Source organism: Ovis aries, chromosome 1 (assembly GCF_016772045.2).
Source record: "Ovis aries strain OAR_USU_Benz2616 breed Rambouillet chromosome 1, ARS-UI_Ramb_v3.0, whole genome shotgun sequence".
Classification (NCBI taxonomy): domain Eukaryota; kingdom Metazoa; phylum Chordata; class Mammalia; order Artiodactyla; family Bovidae; genus Ovis; species Ovis aries.
Window position 1 is genome coordinate 226,837,091 of NC_056054.1, and position 20,503 is coordinate 226,857,593.

Consider the following 20,503-nt stretch of genomic DNA (forward strand, 5'->3'; position numbering starts at 1 on the left):
ACATCAACAAGAGTATTTTGGGACCCATAAGCCTGGGAACTATCTTCTAAAATGGCAGATTCAGCAAGGCAGTGTAACTGTGCACACTCTTGGCTAACATCTTTGCTTTTAGCTATATTCCCTCATCTTGTCACAGCCTTCTTTCAACCAACAGATTTCATTACTCATAAAGACACAACATCAAAAACACTAACTCTATCTCAGAAAACTGCAAGAAACTAAAATATGACACAAACATAATCACTTCAAGGACACAAAAAAGGGGGAGATTGTTTTTATTTTCATGCCTTTTGAAGTCCTGACATAGAAGAGATACAGACAGACCACAGGTAAAAATTTTAAATATGCGGACAGAAAAGAAGTCACTTTAGAAAGAACAAGGCTTTATTCATAACTTCAGGATTAAGGAGTCAAATCTTAAATAGGAAAGTGTTCCATTCAGCACTTACTCGGTTTCCTTATTTAGTGATGTATATAGAATTTATGCGTTGGCTCTTAGTTCTGGCATGCTCAGTTATCTTACTTATAGAAATAGGATCTTAAAACTTCATTTTCGGAACACTTTAAAAACCAAACCAATGCTTTCCCTTCAAGGATATGAAAGGTATTTCCTATTTAAATCTGATTCATGGTTTTATAAAGCAAGAAGATCACTTATATTATTTCATCATCCATATGCTGGATTCTACCATTCTTTTTGATGGTGATGTGTTCAATGAAACAAACTTATAAAGACAGAATTCCTTCTCAATTTGTAAACCAAAATTTTAAAAGCAAAACCCTTGTAGAGACAGGAAGACATTTTTATAACATAAGCAGCTACAATCCAAAACAATTAAGGGATAAATTATTATTTAACCTTTCAATACTGTTTGCTATATAATTTGTTAATAGTTTAAATATACCTTCTTCTGCAACAAAAAGATTATCCCCAGCTTAACAGCTTTTGAAGATGTAAATATTATAAATAAAAAAGGCAACTTTCCTACTGAATGTCCAATTATAAACTGAACCCCCAATTTTCCTATCCCAAGGATATAAAAATGATCTAAAGTAGATTAAAGTGCCCTATAAGTTCATACTAAAACTGACTTTTCATATGCTCTTCTACTAAACCAATCAATATAAAAAGAATGTAAAAGCATGTTTAGTGCTTGAAGGTTCAGGTAACCTCCAAGGAATCACAACTCGCAAGCTTTTAAAGCCAGAGCTATACAATATATGAAAATACTAATGTCTCATAAAAAAGGCAAGCCAATAAACTTCTATTTGTTAATGGCCTAAATTTCAGTAATAATTCCATTCTCCATAATTTTTTATCTAAAACTTCAAAGCCATCAACTTTTTAGTTCTTCAAGTGAGCAACTGAAATAGTTGCATTTACTCAGGTTTAAAATTAAATTTCTCTTCTCTCAATGTGAAGGCATAGACAGAACAGACAGTGAAAGTATTCTGTCCAACATCCTGACCCTACAGATGTGGAAACCACATACAACGTGTTCTCAGGTCATCATCGATTCACCCTCACCACCAGTGGCATCTTGAGAAATGTGAAGGTCTTCAAGCATCTCAGCCAGACTAACTCGAGGTGCTCCTTCATCATCTGTGTCACTTTCCACAGGAATGGCTGAATCTACGACAAAATATAAAGAGAACTTCAAATACATACAAATATGGAAATACGCAAATACTTGCCCTCCCCATCATTACTACTATTTAACCATATTATATCTGTAGCACTTATATCACATCCAGAGCAGGCACTTAAATATGCATTGAATGACTAAACTTGCATAAATGTATGAATAACCACCTATTTGCATAGGGGACAGCAAATTGAGGGATCATGCTAGGATGCAAATTATATAAATGTAGCAAAGTAAACAATATTTTACTGTTGCGAAAGTTTGGGACTTTTTTTAGGGGGAAGATGGGTAAATGTTTAGAGTAGTTTTAGAACATACAGTAAAAGTCATTTATGGAATCGAAGTTTAAGATATCAAGATATTCATACTGCAGTAATTATTTATTTACAGAAGATACAACTTAAATACTCCTTATTCACCAACCTCTATAAATGTTCACATTTTTTCTAATTGCTTCATCTTCTTCAAGATCTTCAAGGAAATCTTGGTATTGCCTACAGAAGGAAAAAGAAACATTTAAGTATCTCTCCTTTACCAAAAAGTATGAAGTTAATGTCTTCTTCATTTTCAGTATTACAAAGTTAAGTGTGTTCCAAGTATTAAAATTTTTAAAAATTATAACTGAACGTCAAATATGGATCTTAAATAAGTACTGACAGGTTTTGAAAAATATTTTCCTTCAAAATTACCTGATTAATAATAAACAATACACACTTGAATATAAGTGAAAGTTAGTCATGTCTAACTCTTTGTGACCCCAATCACTATACAGGCCATGAAATTCTCCAGGCCAGAATACTGGAGTGGGTAGCCATTCTCTTCTGCAGATCTTCCCAACCCAGGGATCGAACCCAGGTCTCCCATATTCCAGGTAGATTCTTCACCAGCTAAGCCACAAGGGAAGCCCAAGAATACTGGAGTAGGTAGCCTGTCCCTTCTCCAGCAGATCTTCCTGACCCAGGAATCAACCAGGGTCTTCTGTACTGCATGCGGATTCTTTACCAACTAAACTATCAGGGAAGCCACACTTGAATATAAGGGGACATTAAATATAAGGCAATGAGAAGACCCCTTCATACTTTACCCTCTCCCCCAAAAAATGTATAGTCAAGTTGAAACACAACCATTTTTAAGATTATAGATGAAAGTCAAATATGTACTTAAAATATTTACTTAACATTATATATTTATACATACATACTTATTTTAAATTACACTATGAGACTATATTTTATAAATACTGCTATCTCCCACTCACATTTCAAGACACAACTTTATTTAAACATTTCATTTTCGTAGATACCAATATTATCAATGTCATCATTAAGGCCACTCTTTCAATCATACAATAAACTTTTCTACAACACAGCATCTTCATTTCTCCTTAAATTAAAAACCAGCATATTTGGTATCAAAGAGCTGTTTTCTTTCACACTAAGTCATAAGTACTCATTTGCTCTCTGTGATATCCACAAGGTTATCATTATACCTTGTGGATTACACTCTGGACCCACAAGAACTCATTATATTTTCAAATGAATCATCCATAACAACATTGCAATCATCAGGTCACAAATCAGGAAAAAATAACTAGATCTGTGGTAAAGGTTATTATATCTGTTCATCCTGATCCAAACAACATATTGATAAGAAAACAAAATTAATAATGAGTGCAAGAAGCAACCATGTGGTAACTATTTCTTGATGATATAAAAACCATAAAGATTTATCAAAAGGATTAAAGACAACATAAAAAGTATAAATGAAGTGGGACCTTTCATCGTCTGTATCCACGTTTTCTCTATCTCTTGCAAGCTCTTTCAGTTTCCAGTTCCTACGACGCTGACGTTTGCTACGGTCATAGCTCTTCTTGATTAATACCTAAAGAAATATTTGCAAAATTACAAAAAATGGGAACTAAGTAACAGGACCTCAAAAACCAATAAAATTTTTTAAATGAAAAGTTATGGGAATGTCAGAAAGACCGCCAACTGATGATAGCGGTTATACCTCAAAGGAAAGGAGTAGAGATTAAGAAGCAGTGTCAGAACTTTCAACATTTTTATTAATGCACTTAATAATTTATGAGAATGCATTTAGCCTTATGTGTATAACTGCTAAATTTACTAACTGAAATCTTCCAGTGACTGAGACTTTTTTATATCAAAAATTTCATGTTTCTGGTGGTTTTTTCCTTCTATTACATCAAAGTTCAGTTTTCCGCTACCATTCATGTAAGTCATTCTGAAACATTATCAAAGGAAGACAATTTTTCTCCCTCATATTCTTAGTGACAAATACTTATAGGCTACATATATACATTCACAACTATATGTCCTAGAACAATTTAATAAAGTGGGGATAAAATAATTTCACAAATTCTTGTAAGACCATTTTAATCTTCTCTTTATGACCTCTTTGAGAAATACCAATTTAGACTTACACCTAAACCATGTTTCTATTTCCTAATTTATTAATTAATAAAAGCACAATTGGGTGATGAGGAGGGGAGTCCTTCTTATGCCATGACTTGATTTCTGCCCACAGCTAAAGAGATTAATATTTATTTTAAAACATTAAGTTAAGCAAGCAGGAGACAGCCTTTCACATTTCACATTCACTGTTGCTCCTGATTCTTATAAACTCATGTTAAAAATTACCATTTTTTTTTTCCCAGAAGTAATATCCTTTCTCTTAAGACTTAATATTGTAGAGATTATTTTCAACTAATAATTATATTCAAACCTGAATCATGGTATTAACTTTAAATGCCTTCCTAACAATACATGAGGGACTTTCCTGGCAGTGGTTAAGACTCCACACTTCCACTGTAGGAAGCATGGGCTCGATCACCAGTCAGGGAACTAATAATAAGAAGATCTATCTGAGCTTCCACCAAAAAAATGAAGAAAAAATGCATGAAATAAACTGAGCCTAAAAGAATGAACAGAATAAAGGTCATCATTTTTAGCTGTAAATTTATTTTTGCTCTATAGATACTATCAAGCAATTTGACAGAACGAAAATTTGGTAAGAGAAAACAAAAAACTCAATAAATCTTGGATTTTGAGATTATCAAAGAATAATCTTACATAAAGATTTTGCTATTATAACTGCAATTTTAAAAGAAATCTCTAAGTTTATTATTTTCAGAAAATGAGAACTCGTGCATCTTCCCCATAACAGTTACATTAATCCCCATCAACACAAGAGAAAGGGAAAAATCTAAAGCCTTACCACATCTGGGACTCTATCTGATTTCATTTTGTTGACATGCTCATCATTTAAGTTACAGTTGACCAAATCAAACCTGAAATGAAAACAATGAAACAATGACACACTTACTCTTTCCGTGTTGTTTTATAAATGATCACCTAACAGTTCCTCCTAAGATCAAGCATTTAATATGCTTTCCCACTTCAGAAGTTGTACAGTAAATAGGCTTCTACAGATCACAGTAAAGATAATAATGCATTCTATCTCTGAGTTTCACAAGTCATCCACTATTGCCCATCTTACCATACTCTTGTAAAAGAACAAAACAGATATATATCAGTCTAATGTAAGGATTCAGTTAGATGGCTCCATTTCATTTATAAACAACAAAAACAAAACACCCTTCATTCTCCAGTAAAAAGAACTGAAACCCCAAGAGCAAAAGTAATGTCTAAGGCAAGCTTATTACGTTCTGCATCAGAATGGGCTATCCTACGCCCAAAAAGACTCCTTACATATATAGCTGCCATATTTTAACAGTGAAATTTATTTTAACAACAGCATATGCCTAACAAAAAACCACTTGCTCCCCAGAAAACTATACAGATAATCTTATCATACAATTTCAGGGATCAATTACTCAAAATCTTGTAACAAATGACTCTAAGATAATGGCCAAAATGGAATAATTATAAGCTTCTGTCCAATGAGTAATTTATTCATCAATAATAAAGTGAGCTATATAGCTCCTAAGAACTCTTAAGTTCTTTTTAGGATAAACAACTTTATTTTAGATAGCTCTGCTGGCTCCCAGAGAAAATCTGCAATACTAGTGGGCAGTTTAAAATAATATAAAATAATACAAACCCCAACACCAGGTCTCCAGGATTTAGAAGATGTCCCAAATGAGTGCGACAAAAATACTGTTTATCTGTATTCATTTCAGATGTTTTCTGTACCCAGACTTCCCCGAGGGTATGCTTAACAGGGAAGAAAATGAACTCTTCAATAATCTAGGCATAACTTAAAAAGCATCTCATAGAAAAGTTAAATACAATGTTGATTTTGGTTTCTGATTTTCATTTTAAATTAAAAGTGTCTGACTTTCCAGATCTCTGAAACACTGTCAAAATTAACCAATTACTGAACTATGAGTAGAGAAAAACTCATAAGTAATTCGTAAAATAAATATTTTTGTTAAGATTTTATTCAAGGCTTCTAGAAAACATTAACATTGTCACCTAAAAGCAGACACATATATAGAACTTTCAAAAGAAATGTATTCACAGGGAGATCACTCAACAAAGACTGAGCAGAAAGAATAAAGTCCGTGCGTCCACGCATGTGCTCAGTCATGTACAACTCTTCGCGATCCCAGCGACTGTAGCCTGCCAGGCTCCACTGTCCATGGGATGGCCCAGCAAGAATACTGGAGCGGGGTGCCACTTTCTTCTCCAGGAAATTTTCCCAACCCTGCATCTCCTGCATTGGCAGGTAGATTCTTTACCACTGCACACCTGGGAAGCCACCTACTAAAAATGCAGGGGAATCTTCATTTAAATACAGCAAATATCTTAAGTAACACCTCTGTTTTACACATACCGTTAAAAACACCAGAGTTCATAGAAAATAATCTAACAATTCCAGCAGCACCACTGCCACAACAGCACCCAAATCTTCATCAAATTAATTTTCTGAATGTCTACTATTTTGAGGCACAACTTTTTAAAAAAACTATCATGGAAACATCCTCTCAAGTTTGAACTTTTTAAGCAAAAAACCACTAAAGGCCCTTTCCAACATGGAATTTTACAAGCAACTGTAAATGACATTTCAAATTTCCTGGCTGAATTAAGTACAGCCATGCCAATACCTTTTACTAACAAAAACAAACCCAAGTAAAATCGGCTTCAGAGCAAAACACTAAGAATTATAGGTAGAATTAACGAATCTCAATGAGGCAAAAAGAAGAGGTAAAGATAGAGGAAAAAACTGAAGTTACAGACAGGTTCCAGATTTAGGGGAAAACTGGGGGAGGGGAGAGGAAAAAACCAAATTACCAGGGAAAGACTAAATTCTAATAATGTCTGAAAACAAAAAAAAACCATATATCTAGCTTTATATACACTGGAGAAGAAGTGGTGGTGTTTAAATGATAAGTGTTTTCTCGTAAATACTAACTTTCAAAGTAGAAGAAATAGGACTGACATGCTTGAAGAAATATCTGATTTCAGATACTGGGGTAAGAACTACACAATGTGATTTTAGAACACCTAAATGTTGTGGTGTTATCCCAAAATGTAAGGATGCTTTCAAAGACTAGTAAAGAAAGTCATGTCAAAGGATATAAGAATACACCTACAGCTATTAAGAAACTGAGTCAATAATTAATAATCTTTCAAAACAGAAAGCATCAGGCCCTGATGGATTCACTGGTGAATTCTAGCAAATATTTACGGGAGATATACCATTCCTCTAGAATCTTCTCCAGAAGGCAGAAGCAAAGGGAACACTTCCTAACTCATTGACAAGCCCAACATTACCATAAAATCAATACCAGACAAAGACATTACAAGGAAAGTAAACTAGATTTAAGTAACACGGATTTAAAACTCCTCAACAAAATATAAAAGAACTGTATGTACACCATTATCAAGTGGAATTTAACATATGTATGCAAGGCTAGTTCAATATTTGAAAATCAAGTTAATGGAGCTCATCAGTCATTAACAACAGGCTAAAAATAAAACAAAACAAAAATCACACAATGATATCAATAGATAAAAAGCATTTGACAAAATCCAACACTTATTCATGATAAAAACTCTCAGTAAACTAGAAATAGAGGGGAAACTTCCTTCACTTGATAAGGAGTATCTATTTAAAAATTACAACTAACATTATACTTAATGGTCAGAAACTGGGAGCTTTCCCTCTAAGTCCCCTCTCACTACTCATCTGCAATATCCTACTGGAAACCCACAAAAGATAAGGAGATGAAAGGTATATAGACCAGGAAGGTGAAAATAAAATGATCTTTGCAGATGACACAGTCATCTACACAGAAAACTTAAATGGACCAAAAAGCTCCTGAATATATACAGCAAGGTTATAGGATACAAGGTTATAAATTAAAGTCATTTTCCTGTTTACCAATACAAAAAATGATACTTGAAATGTTAAAACACCATTTACATTAGCACCCAAAAATGAGATACTTAAGTCTAACAAACTATGTATAAGATCTGTATGCAGAAAACTACAAAACTCTCATGAACAAAATCAAAGAACTAAAACACAAAGATGTTACATGTTCACAGACAGGAAAACTCAATTTTGTCAAGATTTAAGTTCTGCCCAATCTGACCTACAGATTTATGCAATTCTGATCAAAATCCCATGTTAAGCCACACAGGTATAATACACAACATAAAGAAAACAGTCAGTCATGCTGTAATACCTTCGTATGGTGACAGATGGTAACTAGACTTACCACGGTGATCATTTCACAACATTATGCAAATATCAAATCACTTGTACACAGAAAATAAACTACTGTACATCAACTACATTTCAATTTTTTAAAGATCCCAATAGGATTTTTTTGTGGGTATCAACAACTGATTTTAAAGTTTAAATAGATAAGCAAAAGATCCTGAATAGTCAACAAGATTTTGAAGGAGAAGAATAAAGTTGTAGGAATGATACTACCTAACTTTAAGACTTATTATACTGCTACAGTAATCAAGGCAGTGTGGTACTGACAAAAGAATAAACAAATAGATCAGTGGAACAAAATAGAGTTCAGAAGTGTACCCACATAAACAGTCAACTGATCTTTGACAAGGGAGCAAAGGCAATACAATGGAGCAAAGACAGTCTTTTCAACAAATGGTGCTTGATCAAGTGGATGCGTGCATGCAAGATGCTTTAGTCATATCCGACTCTTCGCAACCCTGTGGACCATAGCCCGCCAGGCTCCTCTCTCCACAGGATTCTCCAGGCAAGAATGCTGGAGTGGGGTGCCATGCCCTCCTCCAGGGGATCTTCCCGACCCAGGGATCAAACTCATGTCTCCTGCAACTCTCGCTCTGCAGGGAGATTCTTTACTGCTGAGTCACCAGGAAAGCCCAATCAACTGAATATTGGCATGCAAAACAAAAAGTCAATCTAGACACAAACCTTACACCTTCCACAAAAACTAACTCAAAATGGATCATAGACCTAAGTGGAAAACACACAACTATAAAACTCCTAGAAGACAACGAAAGAAAAAAATCTAGCTGACCTTGGGTTTGGCAATGACTTTGTAAGTAAAACAAAGGCAGGATCCATGAAAGAACAGTTGATAAACTGAACTTCATTAAATTAGAAACTTCTGCTCTATGAAAGACAATGTCAAGAGAATAAGAAGATAAATTGTACTGGGAGAAAATATTTCCAGAAAACACATCTAACAAAGGACATCATCCAAAATACATAAATAACTCTTAAAACTCAAAAATAAGAAAAAAACAATCTGATTTTTAAAAATGGGCCAAAGACATTAACAGACAACTCACAAAAGAAGACATACAGAGAGCAGATAAGCATGAGCAAATACTCCTCATCATGCATTATCAGGGAAATATAAATTGACAATGAGATACTATCACATACCTATTAGGATGGCCCAAATCCTAAACACGGATAAATCCAAAATCCTGACACCACCAAATGCTGGTGAAGATGTGGAGTAACAGGAACTCTCATACACTGCTAGTGGGAGTGCAAAATGATACCATCACTCTGGAAGGCACTTCAGTGGTTTCTTACAGAATTAAGTATGTTCCTTGGTATTTACCCAAAGAAGCTGAAAACCCACGTCCACACAAAAACATGCCAAGGAATGTTTACAGTAACTTACTCATAACTGCCAAAACTTGGAAGCAACCAATATGTCCTTCAGTAGGTGAATGAGTAAACTGTGGGATATCAAGATAATACTTTGCGCTTAAGAAAAAAAGCTATTAAGCCAAGACATGGAGGAACCTTAAACACACATTACTAAGTGAAAATCCAATATAAAAAGACTATACAAGTCCAATAGGAGAAGACTATATGACATTCTGGAAAAGGCAAAACTATAGAGACAGTATTTTAAAAAAAAAAAAACACAACAGTGATTGCCAGGGGTTAGGAGGGAGTAGAAAATGCATAGTCAGAGCACAGCACGTTCTAAGGGGAATGAAAATATCCTGCGTGATACTATAATGATGGATACACATTTGTCCAAACTCATAGACAGTACAATACTAAGAGTGAATTGCAGTGTCAAATATGTAATCATTTTGTGTGATTATAACATGTCAATGTGGACATAAATTATATGTCCATAAATCTATTCATAAATTGTAACAAATGTACCACTCTTTTGGTGGGAGAAAGGCAATGACAATGGAGGAGGCTACCAATGTGTGGAGGCAAGGGGTATACAGGAAATCTTTTATCTCCTCTTAATTTTGATATGAACCTAAAACTGCTCTAAATAAAATCTTTCTCCAGGCTATCTCGACCAAGGGATTGAACCCCGGTCTCCTGCATTGCAGGTGGATCCTTTATCATCTGAGGTACCTGGAAAGTCCCCCCAACCCCCCAAAAAAGTAAAAGTTATTTAAAAAAAAACTTTTTTAAAGGACAGAAACCATTCTGAAGAGGCTCCTACTGGCTACATTTGAAGCAATCTGAGTAGAAGGGAGGGAGGCAGTGCGGGAAGGAAGGAGGGAGAAGGCAGGAACAAAGGGAAAAAATTTAAAAATTTCAACACAGATACCTGGCTATCAAACAATCAAACATTACTTGCCTCTTGATATATCACAAAAGGTACATATCATCACCTCTGAAATGTTGTGACAAAATAAAAAAATTAACCTAAATTTAAATGAGACTTCAGATCCACTTTTAAAGGAAATATAAGAGATTACAAAGCAAGTTAAATAACATCATGAAGAAATGAGAATATAAATCCACCAAAATAAATGGCCTAGTTGCCTTAGAAAGTTGGTATCATTAAAAAAAAAAATTAGAAAAAGAGAGCGGGTACTACTATTAATATTTAAGAGGTATAATATTCAAATTTAATGTACAGTCAGTCCCCAGATGGGTACTGGTTTGAACAAACCATAAAAGACACTTTGGGAGAAATGCAGAAATTTGGCAAGCTATATAGCTGATATGTATAATACTTTGATTATGTAGCAAATGTTTCTAGGTTTTACAGATGCATATTGAAGCATTCAGTAGTGATAATATATATACATTTAATTCAAAATGTTTGAAATTTTTTAAAAAGTGAAAGAGGGTTAAGCTTCTCATTTGCTCCTTCTATACAAAAAGTAAAATAAATACTTTTTCATAATAACATTTTAATATTAAAGAGAAAGAATTAACTTACCAGACAGTGTAAATCTGATAGTTTTCACCACAATCGCCACATGTTAAAAGCAAATAGCATACAAACACAAAACACAGTTTTAACTGAATGTGGTGTTAGCTTATTTGGAACCACATTTTGGAATTACTATCAAATTTAAAAAAAAAAGTGAGAGAGGGAAACTAAAACAGTAAGTTAGGATTAGGGCAAGGTGAACAGGATGGAACTTACCTTTTTTGATATCATTCCAGCACCTGCACTGCGTTTTATATCTCGGACTACGCTGCATTCCATAACAATAAACTCCTCCAGTTGTTTGGGATGGCATAAACTATTGAAAGGGTGACTCCAGAAAGTGTTCCCATCAATATCTGCAACTAAGAGGAAACACAGAACATTAAAGAATGAAAGAACTGAAGTATTTCAAAAGCCATCAAATGTGTTAACTAGGAAGAAGTTGATAAACTGAAATGGGAATCATCAGGTCAACAGAAACCAGAATGGTAACTCACAGTGCAGGGGACATCAACCCCAAATTTCCCAGAGAGTAAGAGAAATACCAGGTGTCAAAAATATCTTACGTAGCTACTAACAAGTACCTTTAAAATAAGATCAGATCCAATCAGCTGTATAGCTATTTCATGTGCTGGCACTTTATTTGACACATTATCAGCCATCTTAGGTGTTTAGTTTATGGGAAATAAATTTCTACCTGACAGATGTTCATCCCAATACTGCAAACAGAATTTTGACTGAGAATTCTAATTGATAAGGATAATAAATGACTTTCTAGAAAATATCAAAATAAATTCAATGTTTTATAAAAGAAAACTTGTATTACAGTAAACATATGAAAAAGCTCAAGTAGGTGATGCAACCAAGTACTGAGAGACACCTATCCATATAGGGTCTTCTTTTAAGTCAAATGTTCCAAACTTTAAAACGTACGCTCTACACTAAAATTCGATAATGAACTTAAATAATTAGTCATAAAAAATAAAAGAGGTAAATAAGTCCAGTTCAGTAAAAATAATGGGATAAGACTAATAAAAACTTAAAAATTCAAAGAAATTTTTCTTCAGAAAAAAAAAAAATACAAGGGCAATTTACCAAAAGTGTTAAAAAATTCCAGTGTTTTAAACACCATACAGTATTAATTTTAACTAATTTTTTAAAACAATATTACTGAGAATACTTAATATTACTGAGAATACTTGATAAAATTAACATTAACAAATTATTACTGCTTTTTAAATACAAGTGTCAAGGCAGTTTCTAAAGCTTACCTTGTAGGGTATTTGGATCTATGAGGTGGATGACACTCGTTACTCGAATACACACACAAATCTGGTTCATGTTTCCCAGACTTTGTGCCAGTTTTGGAGACAGACAAACAACATTATCCTAGGAATAAGAACTAACATTTAGTGTGAAGCAAATTTTAAGTAGGAGTCTTTGATAAACACCATCAATGTAAACCTGATCAAAGTGAATTTGATCAAACCAAAATGTCATTTTTAATTCTATGCATCAACAAATGGCTTAAGAGAATCAGACCTTTCAGAAACAGAAAATAAGCTATACCTTCTTAAGATGGAGATAACTGTCTTAAAAAAATGGCTTTTAAAAGTATTTTAAAGATTCTAGTCACCAAGCTGTTTAGTTCATTTCAATTTTACTGAAGTGTGAATGCTTGCTTATTATTCTGTGTTAATATAGTGTGACTTCATTTACTCTCCATAAAAATTTCAGAGGAGTCGTATGTTCCTCCTTCTCGTCTACATGTACCAGTGTGTCATCAAAGATCTAATGTCCCCCCAAGAGCACATATGCCTATGTGTGCACCAGGACATACTAACACCAATGTGGCTATCTGTTTTTAAGCTGTTACTGAAATATGAAAGGGATCTAGATTATATTTTAAGCTGTATCTATTCACAATCATAGGCTCCCTCACTGAAAGGACATTATGTACATCCTTACTGGCACCTAGCTCAGTCCTTTTTTCTTCCCTGAAACTTACTAAGATTCTCTAAAGATTAATGGAAAAACTTCTTTACACTCTGTATTCATTCAGATACCTATATGAATCACTGAAAGCACTTAATACACAAGGCCTAATATGTCCTCTCACCTAGATTCACTGTTTTATTTAAACTGGGGGTCTGCAAAATAAGACCCTGAGGCAAATATTTGTAAATAAAGTTTTGCTGGAACACAGCCTTAGCCCTTCATTTACCTATTATCTATGGCCAATTTTGTGCAACAACAGCACGGCTGAGTAGTTGCAAAACAGACTATATAACCTAAAAGCTGCAACTATTTACTATCTGGCTGTTTACAAAAAAAATTTGCTGACTCTGTTTAAGCCATCATTTCATGGTACTGTACTAAATCATAATTAGTGATTACAGATTTAAAGCCTCAGAGTCACAGACCTAGGTACAAATCCCGGCTTCCTTTTGTTGTTAACTTTGGGCAAATCATCTAACCTCCCCAAGCATCAGTTTACTCATCTTCAGAATGATGGTATGATTTACTCCAGTTGTAATGAGACTAAACAGGTGAAATATACTTAAGTACTCAGAAAGTACCTTTATGTAGAATGCTCACAATAAATTATAGCACTTATCATTATTAGTGATTTAAACATGGACATGTAAGTTCCTATGGAGCAGAGACATCTAGGACACAGTCCTTAATAACAGTCTTCTATACAACAGATCCCCAATAACTTTTTGTTGAATTTTAATTCACTTATATTTTTTGAAGCAAAGTTTTACCTTAGTACAGCTAATGAAATGACAATTTTTGTCTTTAGAAGAAGAGATCAGATTTGCAACTACCAGAAGTGGTAGGGGTGTGGGTAAGGGGAAAGAGGAATTGGATGACCGTAGTCAAAAGGCACAAACTTCCAGTTACAAGATCAATGACGATGAAGGATATAATGTACAACATGATAAATATAATTAACACATCTTTATGTTATATATGAAAGTTGTGAAGAGAGTAAATCCTAAGTTCTTATGAGGAGAAAAATATTTCCTTTCTAATTTAATTTTGTATCTATATAAAATAATGGATGGTCATTAAAAAAATGATAATCTATATCTTAAGTATTATTCAGATATTTTTAAAATCACAAAAATAACTCAATGCTCTCCTTCCATAATATTCTTTAATTTTATCATGCCAAAATCCAGTTTGCACACATTCCACAAAGTTGCTCACTGATAAGTAATTTCCTATATTCAAAGTTTCATAGAAACTTGTCCACTAGGACTGCAAAGTTTAAGGAATATATGCCTTAAAAACTGCAATGAGGCCTTTTAATTAGTACACCAAAAATTTATAATTTTAAGCATGATTACTCTTAAATCTTTTTAACCTGACTAAAATGTGTCAGAAATCATTAAGAAGTTATTTCTAAATGTTTAACCAATCCCAGAAGGAAATCAGGAGCTAATAATTACATATAAACCAATTAAGGACATGGATTAATTAAATGAGAAAAAGTACCTTGCATATTGGAACAATTTCCACAGAAAAAGTGCTTTTGTAATTGTATGTATTACTATGGATATCCTGAGAGATCAGTCTCTGTGAGGCTTTGTATCTGTTAAGAGAAAAAGTTAACCATTATAAAAAGGCAAAGGTCTTTATTTGTCTAATCTTAGGAATATAAATTTTCATTAAATCATCACTGTCCAAGGTCTGAAACAGCTTCCTGATGCCTGTTAGGGTGAAGTCTCAATTCATCCACTTTATTTATAAACCTTCACCACTCTGACTGTACTGTTTTCCAGTTTATCTTCAAAACATGCCCATGGTTTAGACCAAGCAAGTCTACATCTATCATCCATTAAAAGCCACACTAATGTCCACTCCCAGTCACTGTTCACACTAATCTCACCCTTCAGCACAAACTTTACTTTCGAAAACTCCCCATTTTAGGAGCTTAAGTTCTTCCGACTCCATAAGGTTTCTCCCCAAAGTCCTTTAACCCTGTTCTTTTTTCTTATTTAAATACATTGAATCAATGGTTCAGGACTACAGTGCTTACTATCACAGACTGAGTCCAGCTCCCCAGAGATTCTTAATGCTCTTTGGCTAACACTTCTGTTAAAAGTAGTTTATCCAACAAATGCTTACTAATTGTGTAAGTAATCCTACTATAGTTTTACATATTTTAAGGTAAGTTGCCTAAGCCTGAAGAATGGATGTCATCTACGTTCATTCCCTGTTGCCTGGATTTAATCACATGTAGGTTTCAGAACATACCTAGTGGGGACGGTACACTGAAGAAATTCTACCATCTTCTGAGCATGTTGTTTTGAGGAATAATAGAAATCCAGACCATCTTTTAAAGAAAAAAGCCATATTAAAGTAATACTGCAAAATTTTCTTCTACTAATATGACTATATCACAAATTAAATGCATGTTAAATAATTAAATTATAATTTTCTTGCCATAGCACACTAGGAATGCCATATCACTTGACTTGTCTGACAAAAGGTCAGATAAATCAGACAAATGCAAACAAAACAAAACAAGATTCATAACTTAAACTTCAGACAAAATTCAAGGTCAAAGGGAAAAGAAAAATATTAAACAGAACAAAAAAGGGTATTTTATGTAATAAATGGACAATCCGCCACAAAAACAACAGAAATGCATCTAATAGCATAGTGTTGAGATACGGAAATCATAAACTACTAAAAAGAAAAAACTGACAAATGTTAACACATGCAATCACTGAGAGAGACTAGTATAAGACTAACAAAACCAAAATGATCAAAAAATGAAATGTGCTGTGCCGAATCGCTCAGTCATGTCCAACTCTTTGCAACCCCATGGTCTTGTGGCCCACCAGACTCCTCTGTCCATGGAGACTCCCCAGGCAAGAATACTGGAGTGGGTTGCCATGCCCTCCTCCAAGGGATCATCCCAACCCAGAGATCAAACTCAGGTCTCCCACACTGCAGGCAGAATCTCTGCCACCTGAGCCACCACAGAAGCCCAAACTGACCCAAAATAGGAAGGGTACACAGAACTTGAAGAAACAACTATCAAGGTTGATTTAACTGAGATTATAGAATGTGGTCCAAGAAAGAATACCTATTATTTTCAAAAAATTGATAGAATATTCATAAAATATATACATATGAAGATTAAATTTTAAAACTTTCATGATTCAGAAGACATTATTATAAGTAGGCACCACATATCCTAACTTCAAAACATATTACAAAGTTACAGTCATCAAAACAGTGTGGTATAGACAAAAAGGCAAGTCTACAGAATCAATCCATACACATAGTCAATTGATCATGAACAAGTGTGCCAAGAATACACAGTGGGAAAATGATAATATCTTCAACAAATGGCATTGGGAAAACTGGATATCCACATGCAAAGGAATGAACTGAACTCTTATCTTATATCATTAACAAAAATCAACTCAAAACAGATTAAAAAGACTCAAACTAGAACCTGAAACTGTAGAACTTCTAGAAGAAAATATGGAAAAAGCTTCATGACATCAGTCTTAGAAATGATTTCATGGATGACATGAAAAGAAAAATAAACAAGTGAGGCTACATCACACTAAAAAAGCTCACACACAGCAAAAGAAACAATCACCACATTAAAAGGGCAACCTGCTGCTGCTGCTAAGTCACTTCAGTCGTGTCCGACTGTGTGTGACCCGAGAGACGGCAGCCCTCCAGGATCCGCCATCCCTGGGATTGATTCTCCAAGAAAGAACACTGGAGCGGGCTACCATTTCCTTCTCCAATGCATAAAAGTGAAAAGTGAAAGTGAAAGTCGCTCAGTCATGTCCGACTCTTAGTGACCCCATGGACTGCAGCCTACCAGGCTCCTCCACCCATGGGATTTTCCAGGCAAGAGTACCGAAGTGGGTCACCAGTGCCTACAGAATGGGAAAAAATATTTGCAAACCATGTATCTGAAAAGTGGTTAATCTCCAGAATCTATCAGGAATTCATATGACTCATCAACAACAACAACAAAAAACCTGATAAGCCAGTAAGAAATGGGAATGGAATAAAACATTTCTCAAAAAAAGATGTACAAATGGCACAGATCTATGAAAAAAGCTCAACGTTGCTAATCATCAAGGAAATGCAAATCAAAACCACAATGAGTTTACATTTCACTGCTTTCAGGATGGCTATTATCAAGGAGAAAAAAGACACATACTAGTGAGAATATGGAGATACTGGAACCCTTGTACACTACTACCAAGGCAAATATACAACAGTACAGTCACTATGGAAGACAGTGCAGACATTCTTCATAAACTTAAAATCAGAACTATCAAATGATACAGTAATCCTTCTTCTAGGTATTTATCCACAAGACATGAAATCAAGATCTCCTGTGTCTATTGAGGTATTATTCACTATAGCTAAGAAGATGGACATTTAGGTTGTTTCCACAACGGATGAATGGATAAACTGTGATATATACCTCCAATGGAATATTATTCAGCCTTAAAAAGGAAGGAAATTCTACAACGTGCAACAATATGGATGAACGTTGAGAACACTGTGCTAAGTGAAATAAGCCAGTCACAGAAAAACAAATACTGCATGATTCTATTTATATGAGGTACCTAAAACAGTCAAAAGCAGAGAGTAAGAGTGGAACTATGGTTGCCAGAGAGAAAGGAGAAATGAGGAGTGACTAGTTAATGGGCATAAAATTTCAAACAAGATGATTCAGCTAGAGATCTGCTATATAACACTATACTTACCCAACTATAAGGTATTATACAGTATCATACACTTAAAATTTTAAGAGGGTAGTTTTCATGTTGTGTTCTTATCATAATTTTTAAAAAAAGAGAAAGAACCCATTAAGAAAATGAAAATACAGCCCAGGAGAAAATATTAACAAATCTTATGTGAAAAGGGGCTTATATCTACTGTGTATTTTAATAAATCTTACAACTTAAGACAAACAACACAATCAAAACTGGCAAAAATTTAAACTGCTATTTTACCAAACAAGATACAGAAATGATAATAAGGTCATGAAAAGACAATTAAGATTAAGTTATTAGCGAAAAGCAAATTAAAACCACAATGAGATACCACTTCATCCCCTAGAATAGCTATTTATACAAAGAAACAATAGCAAGTGATGTCAAGATGTAGAAACTGGAACTCTCAAAGACTGTTGTCAGGAATATAAAATGGTATCGCCACTTTGAAAATGGCAGCTCCTTAAAAAGATAAATACAAATTTACCATATGACTCAGCAATTCTACACCTAGGTAGGCACTCAAGAAAATAAAATAGCTTAATGTTTGCTGAGAAAAAAATGGGAAAATATAGCTTTAAGTACCAGCTACAGAGCCAATATGATACTCAGAAGAAAATTTATTAACTTTAAATCTATATATTAGAAACTTAAAATAAGCTAAGCTTTCAATTAATTTAAATAAAAAATACTAAAGAATGTACAAGGGAAAAAAATTGTATAGCTATGTATGGTAACACATAAATATGCAATCAGTATGTTGTATACCTGAAATTAATATAATGTTTTATGTGAATTTTACAATTCTATTTCAATAAAAAAACTTTAAGTAGGAGTTAGTAATAAAAACAAAAATTAAGTAGAAAGTAATTTTTGATAAAACTAAAGCCACCTCTAGAAAAAACTACTATAATAGACAAAAGTCTGGCAAATCTGATCTGAGTGGGGAGAGAGAGGAAGTGAAAGAAGATGAGAAAAGACAAACATTAGCAAAAATGAAGAAGATATAACGATGAGTTATGGATGAGATTTAAGACCACAATACACAAACACACACATCATGTTGAATTCTATACACACACACAGACACACAAACACACACACACATCCCACACATCCCACACATACACACCACCCCCCCATGTTGAATTCTATGCCAAGTATGTGAAAAGCCAAATGACATGTGTTTCCTTGGAAAATGCTATTAAAACTGATTCAAGAAGCAGTATAATACCTGAAAAAAATTAACATCCTAACTAAAGGATTTGAAAAGGTTCTCCTTCCTCCCTCTCCTCATACCAAACTGAATGGCTTAATGGGCTGGTACTTATTAAACTTAAAGATGTTGATTAACACCATGCAGAAAGATAAAAAACTCTGATTGCTTCTATATCACTAACATAACGACTAGCAAGATTAGAGAGAAAATTATGTATGCAAATGAACCGAATACAAATCTCAACAAATATTCTATTTAGGGGTGAAACACAAACAGACAATAACCGCTGTTACATTACCACTCAACGCTATTCTCCACTCCTAGACACAGGGGAAAAAAGAGAGGGGAGAAAAAGAGGGAATAATACTGTAAAGGAAGAAATAAAACTATCACTGTATACAAATAATAATTTACCTAGTAAACCAAGAGTATTACGTAAATGACACAAGAATATAAACCATTAGTGATATTAAGAAATTTCAGAATGATCAACCTATAAAATCAAGAGCTTCCCGAAAATATTAGCAATAATGACAGAAAATGTAGTAAAAACCACCATCCCCAATGACTAAAAGTATAGAATAGTCTGGAAAAAAAAGTGAGAATCATTCAAAATTTTGATGAGGAAAACTATGTTAAAGAAATACAGAAAAGAACTGAAAAAAACATGATTATGCACCAGGTCACCTAGGGTCACACAGCAAAAACATGGTGGGAAAGAGATTCAAATTCACAAAATCTGGTTCCACAATTAATGCTCTTACTATCAACCAAGTTTAACAAAAGAATTAACAAGAGGGTAATATTATGAAGTATAAGTTACATACTGTGATAAAAGCAATGAGACAAAATAAACTAGAACTGTGGGATGTGTATAGAGGAATTTAGTATATACAAGAAAGGAGGCATTTTAAATCAGTGAGTAAAGAAGAGACTACTTGGTAGGTAAGTATCGAGACAATGCAAGTCAACTTTTTGGGAAAAAGTCATACCAGGTAAGATTAAAGATCCAAAAGTAAAACAAAAATCTACTTTAAAAAAAAATCTTGAGAGTACAAAGATAGATAGAAAAATTAAAGAAAGATAGAAAGATTCTATCCTATGTAAGATACAAAGTCATAAGCCATAGCTATAAGACTAAAATAGGATTCCCTAGTAGCTGTATGACTAAAATGGGCTTCCATAGTAACTCAGTTGGTAAGAATCCGCCTGCAATGCAGGA

The 20,503-nt window shown here is 33.9% G+C and overlaps 1 protein-coding gene across 1 annotated transcript in view; it reads right to left on the reverse strand.

The window, feature by feature from the left end:
• Positions 1-259: 259 nt before the first annotated feature.
• Positions 260-20,503, reverse strand: part of NMD3 (NMD3 ribosome export adaptor) — a 33,778-nt gene continuing 13,534 nt past the window's right edge. Inside the window, exons 8-16 of the mRNA XM_004003199.5 lie at positions 15,556-15,634; positions 14,794-14,890; positions 12,561-12,678; positions 11,506-11,651; positions 5,730-5,842; positions 4,884-4,956; positions 3,421-3,527; positions 2,070-2,140; positions 260-1,633 (exon numbers count right to left, since the gene is read on the reverse strand). Coding sequence (XP_004003248.3) covers positions 1,503-1,633; positions 2,070-2,140; positions 3,421-3,527; positions 4,884-4,956; positions 5,730-5,842; positions 11,506-11,651; positions 12,561-12,678; positions 14,794-14,890; positions 15,556-15,634 — 935 coding nt within the window. The 3' untranslated portion in view covers positions 260-1,502. The remainder of the gene's footprint in view (positions 1,634-2,069; positions 2,141-3,420; positions 3,528-4,883; positions 4,957-5,729; positions 5,843-11,505; positions 11,652-12,560; positions 12,679-14,793; positions 14,891-15,555; positions 15,635-20,503) is intronic.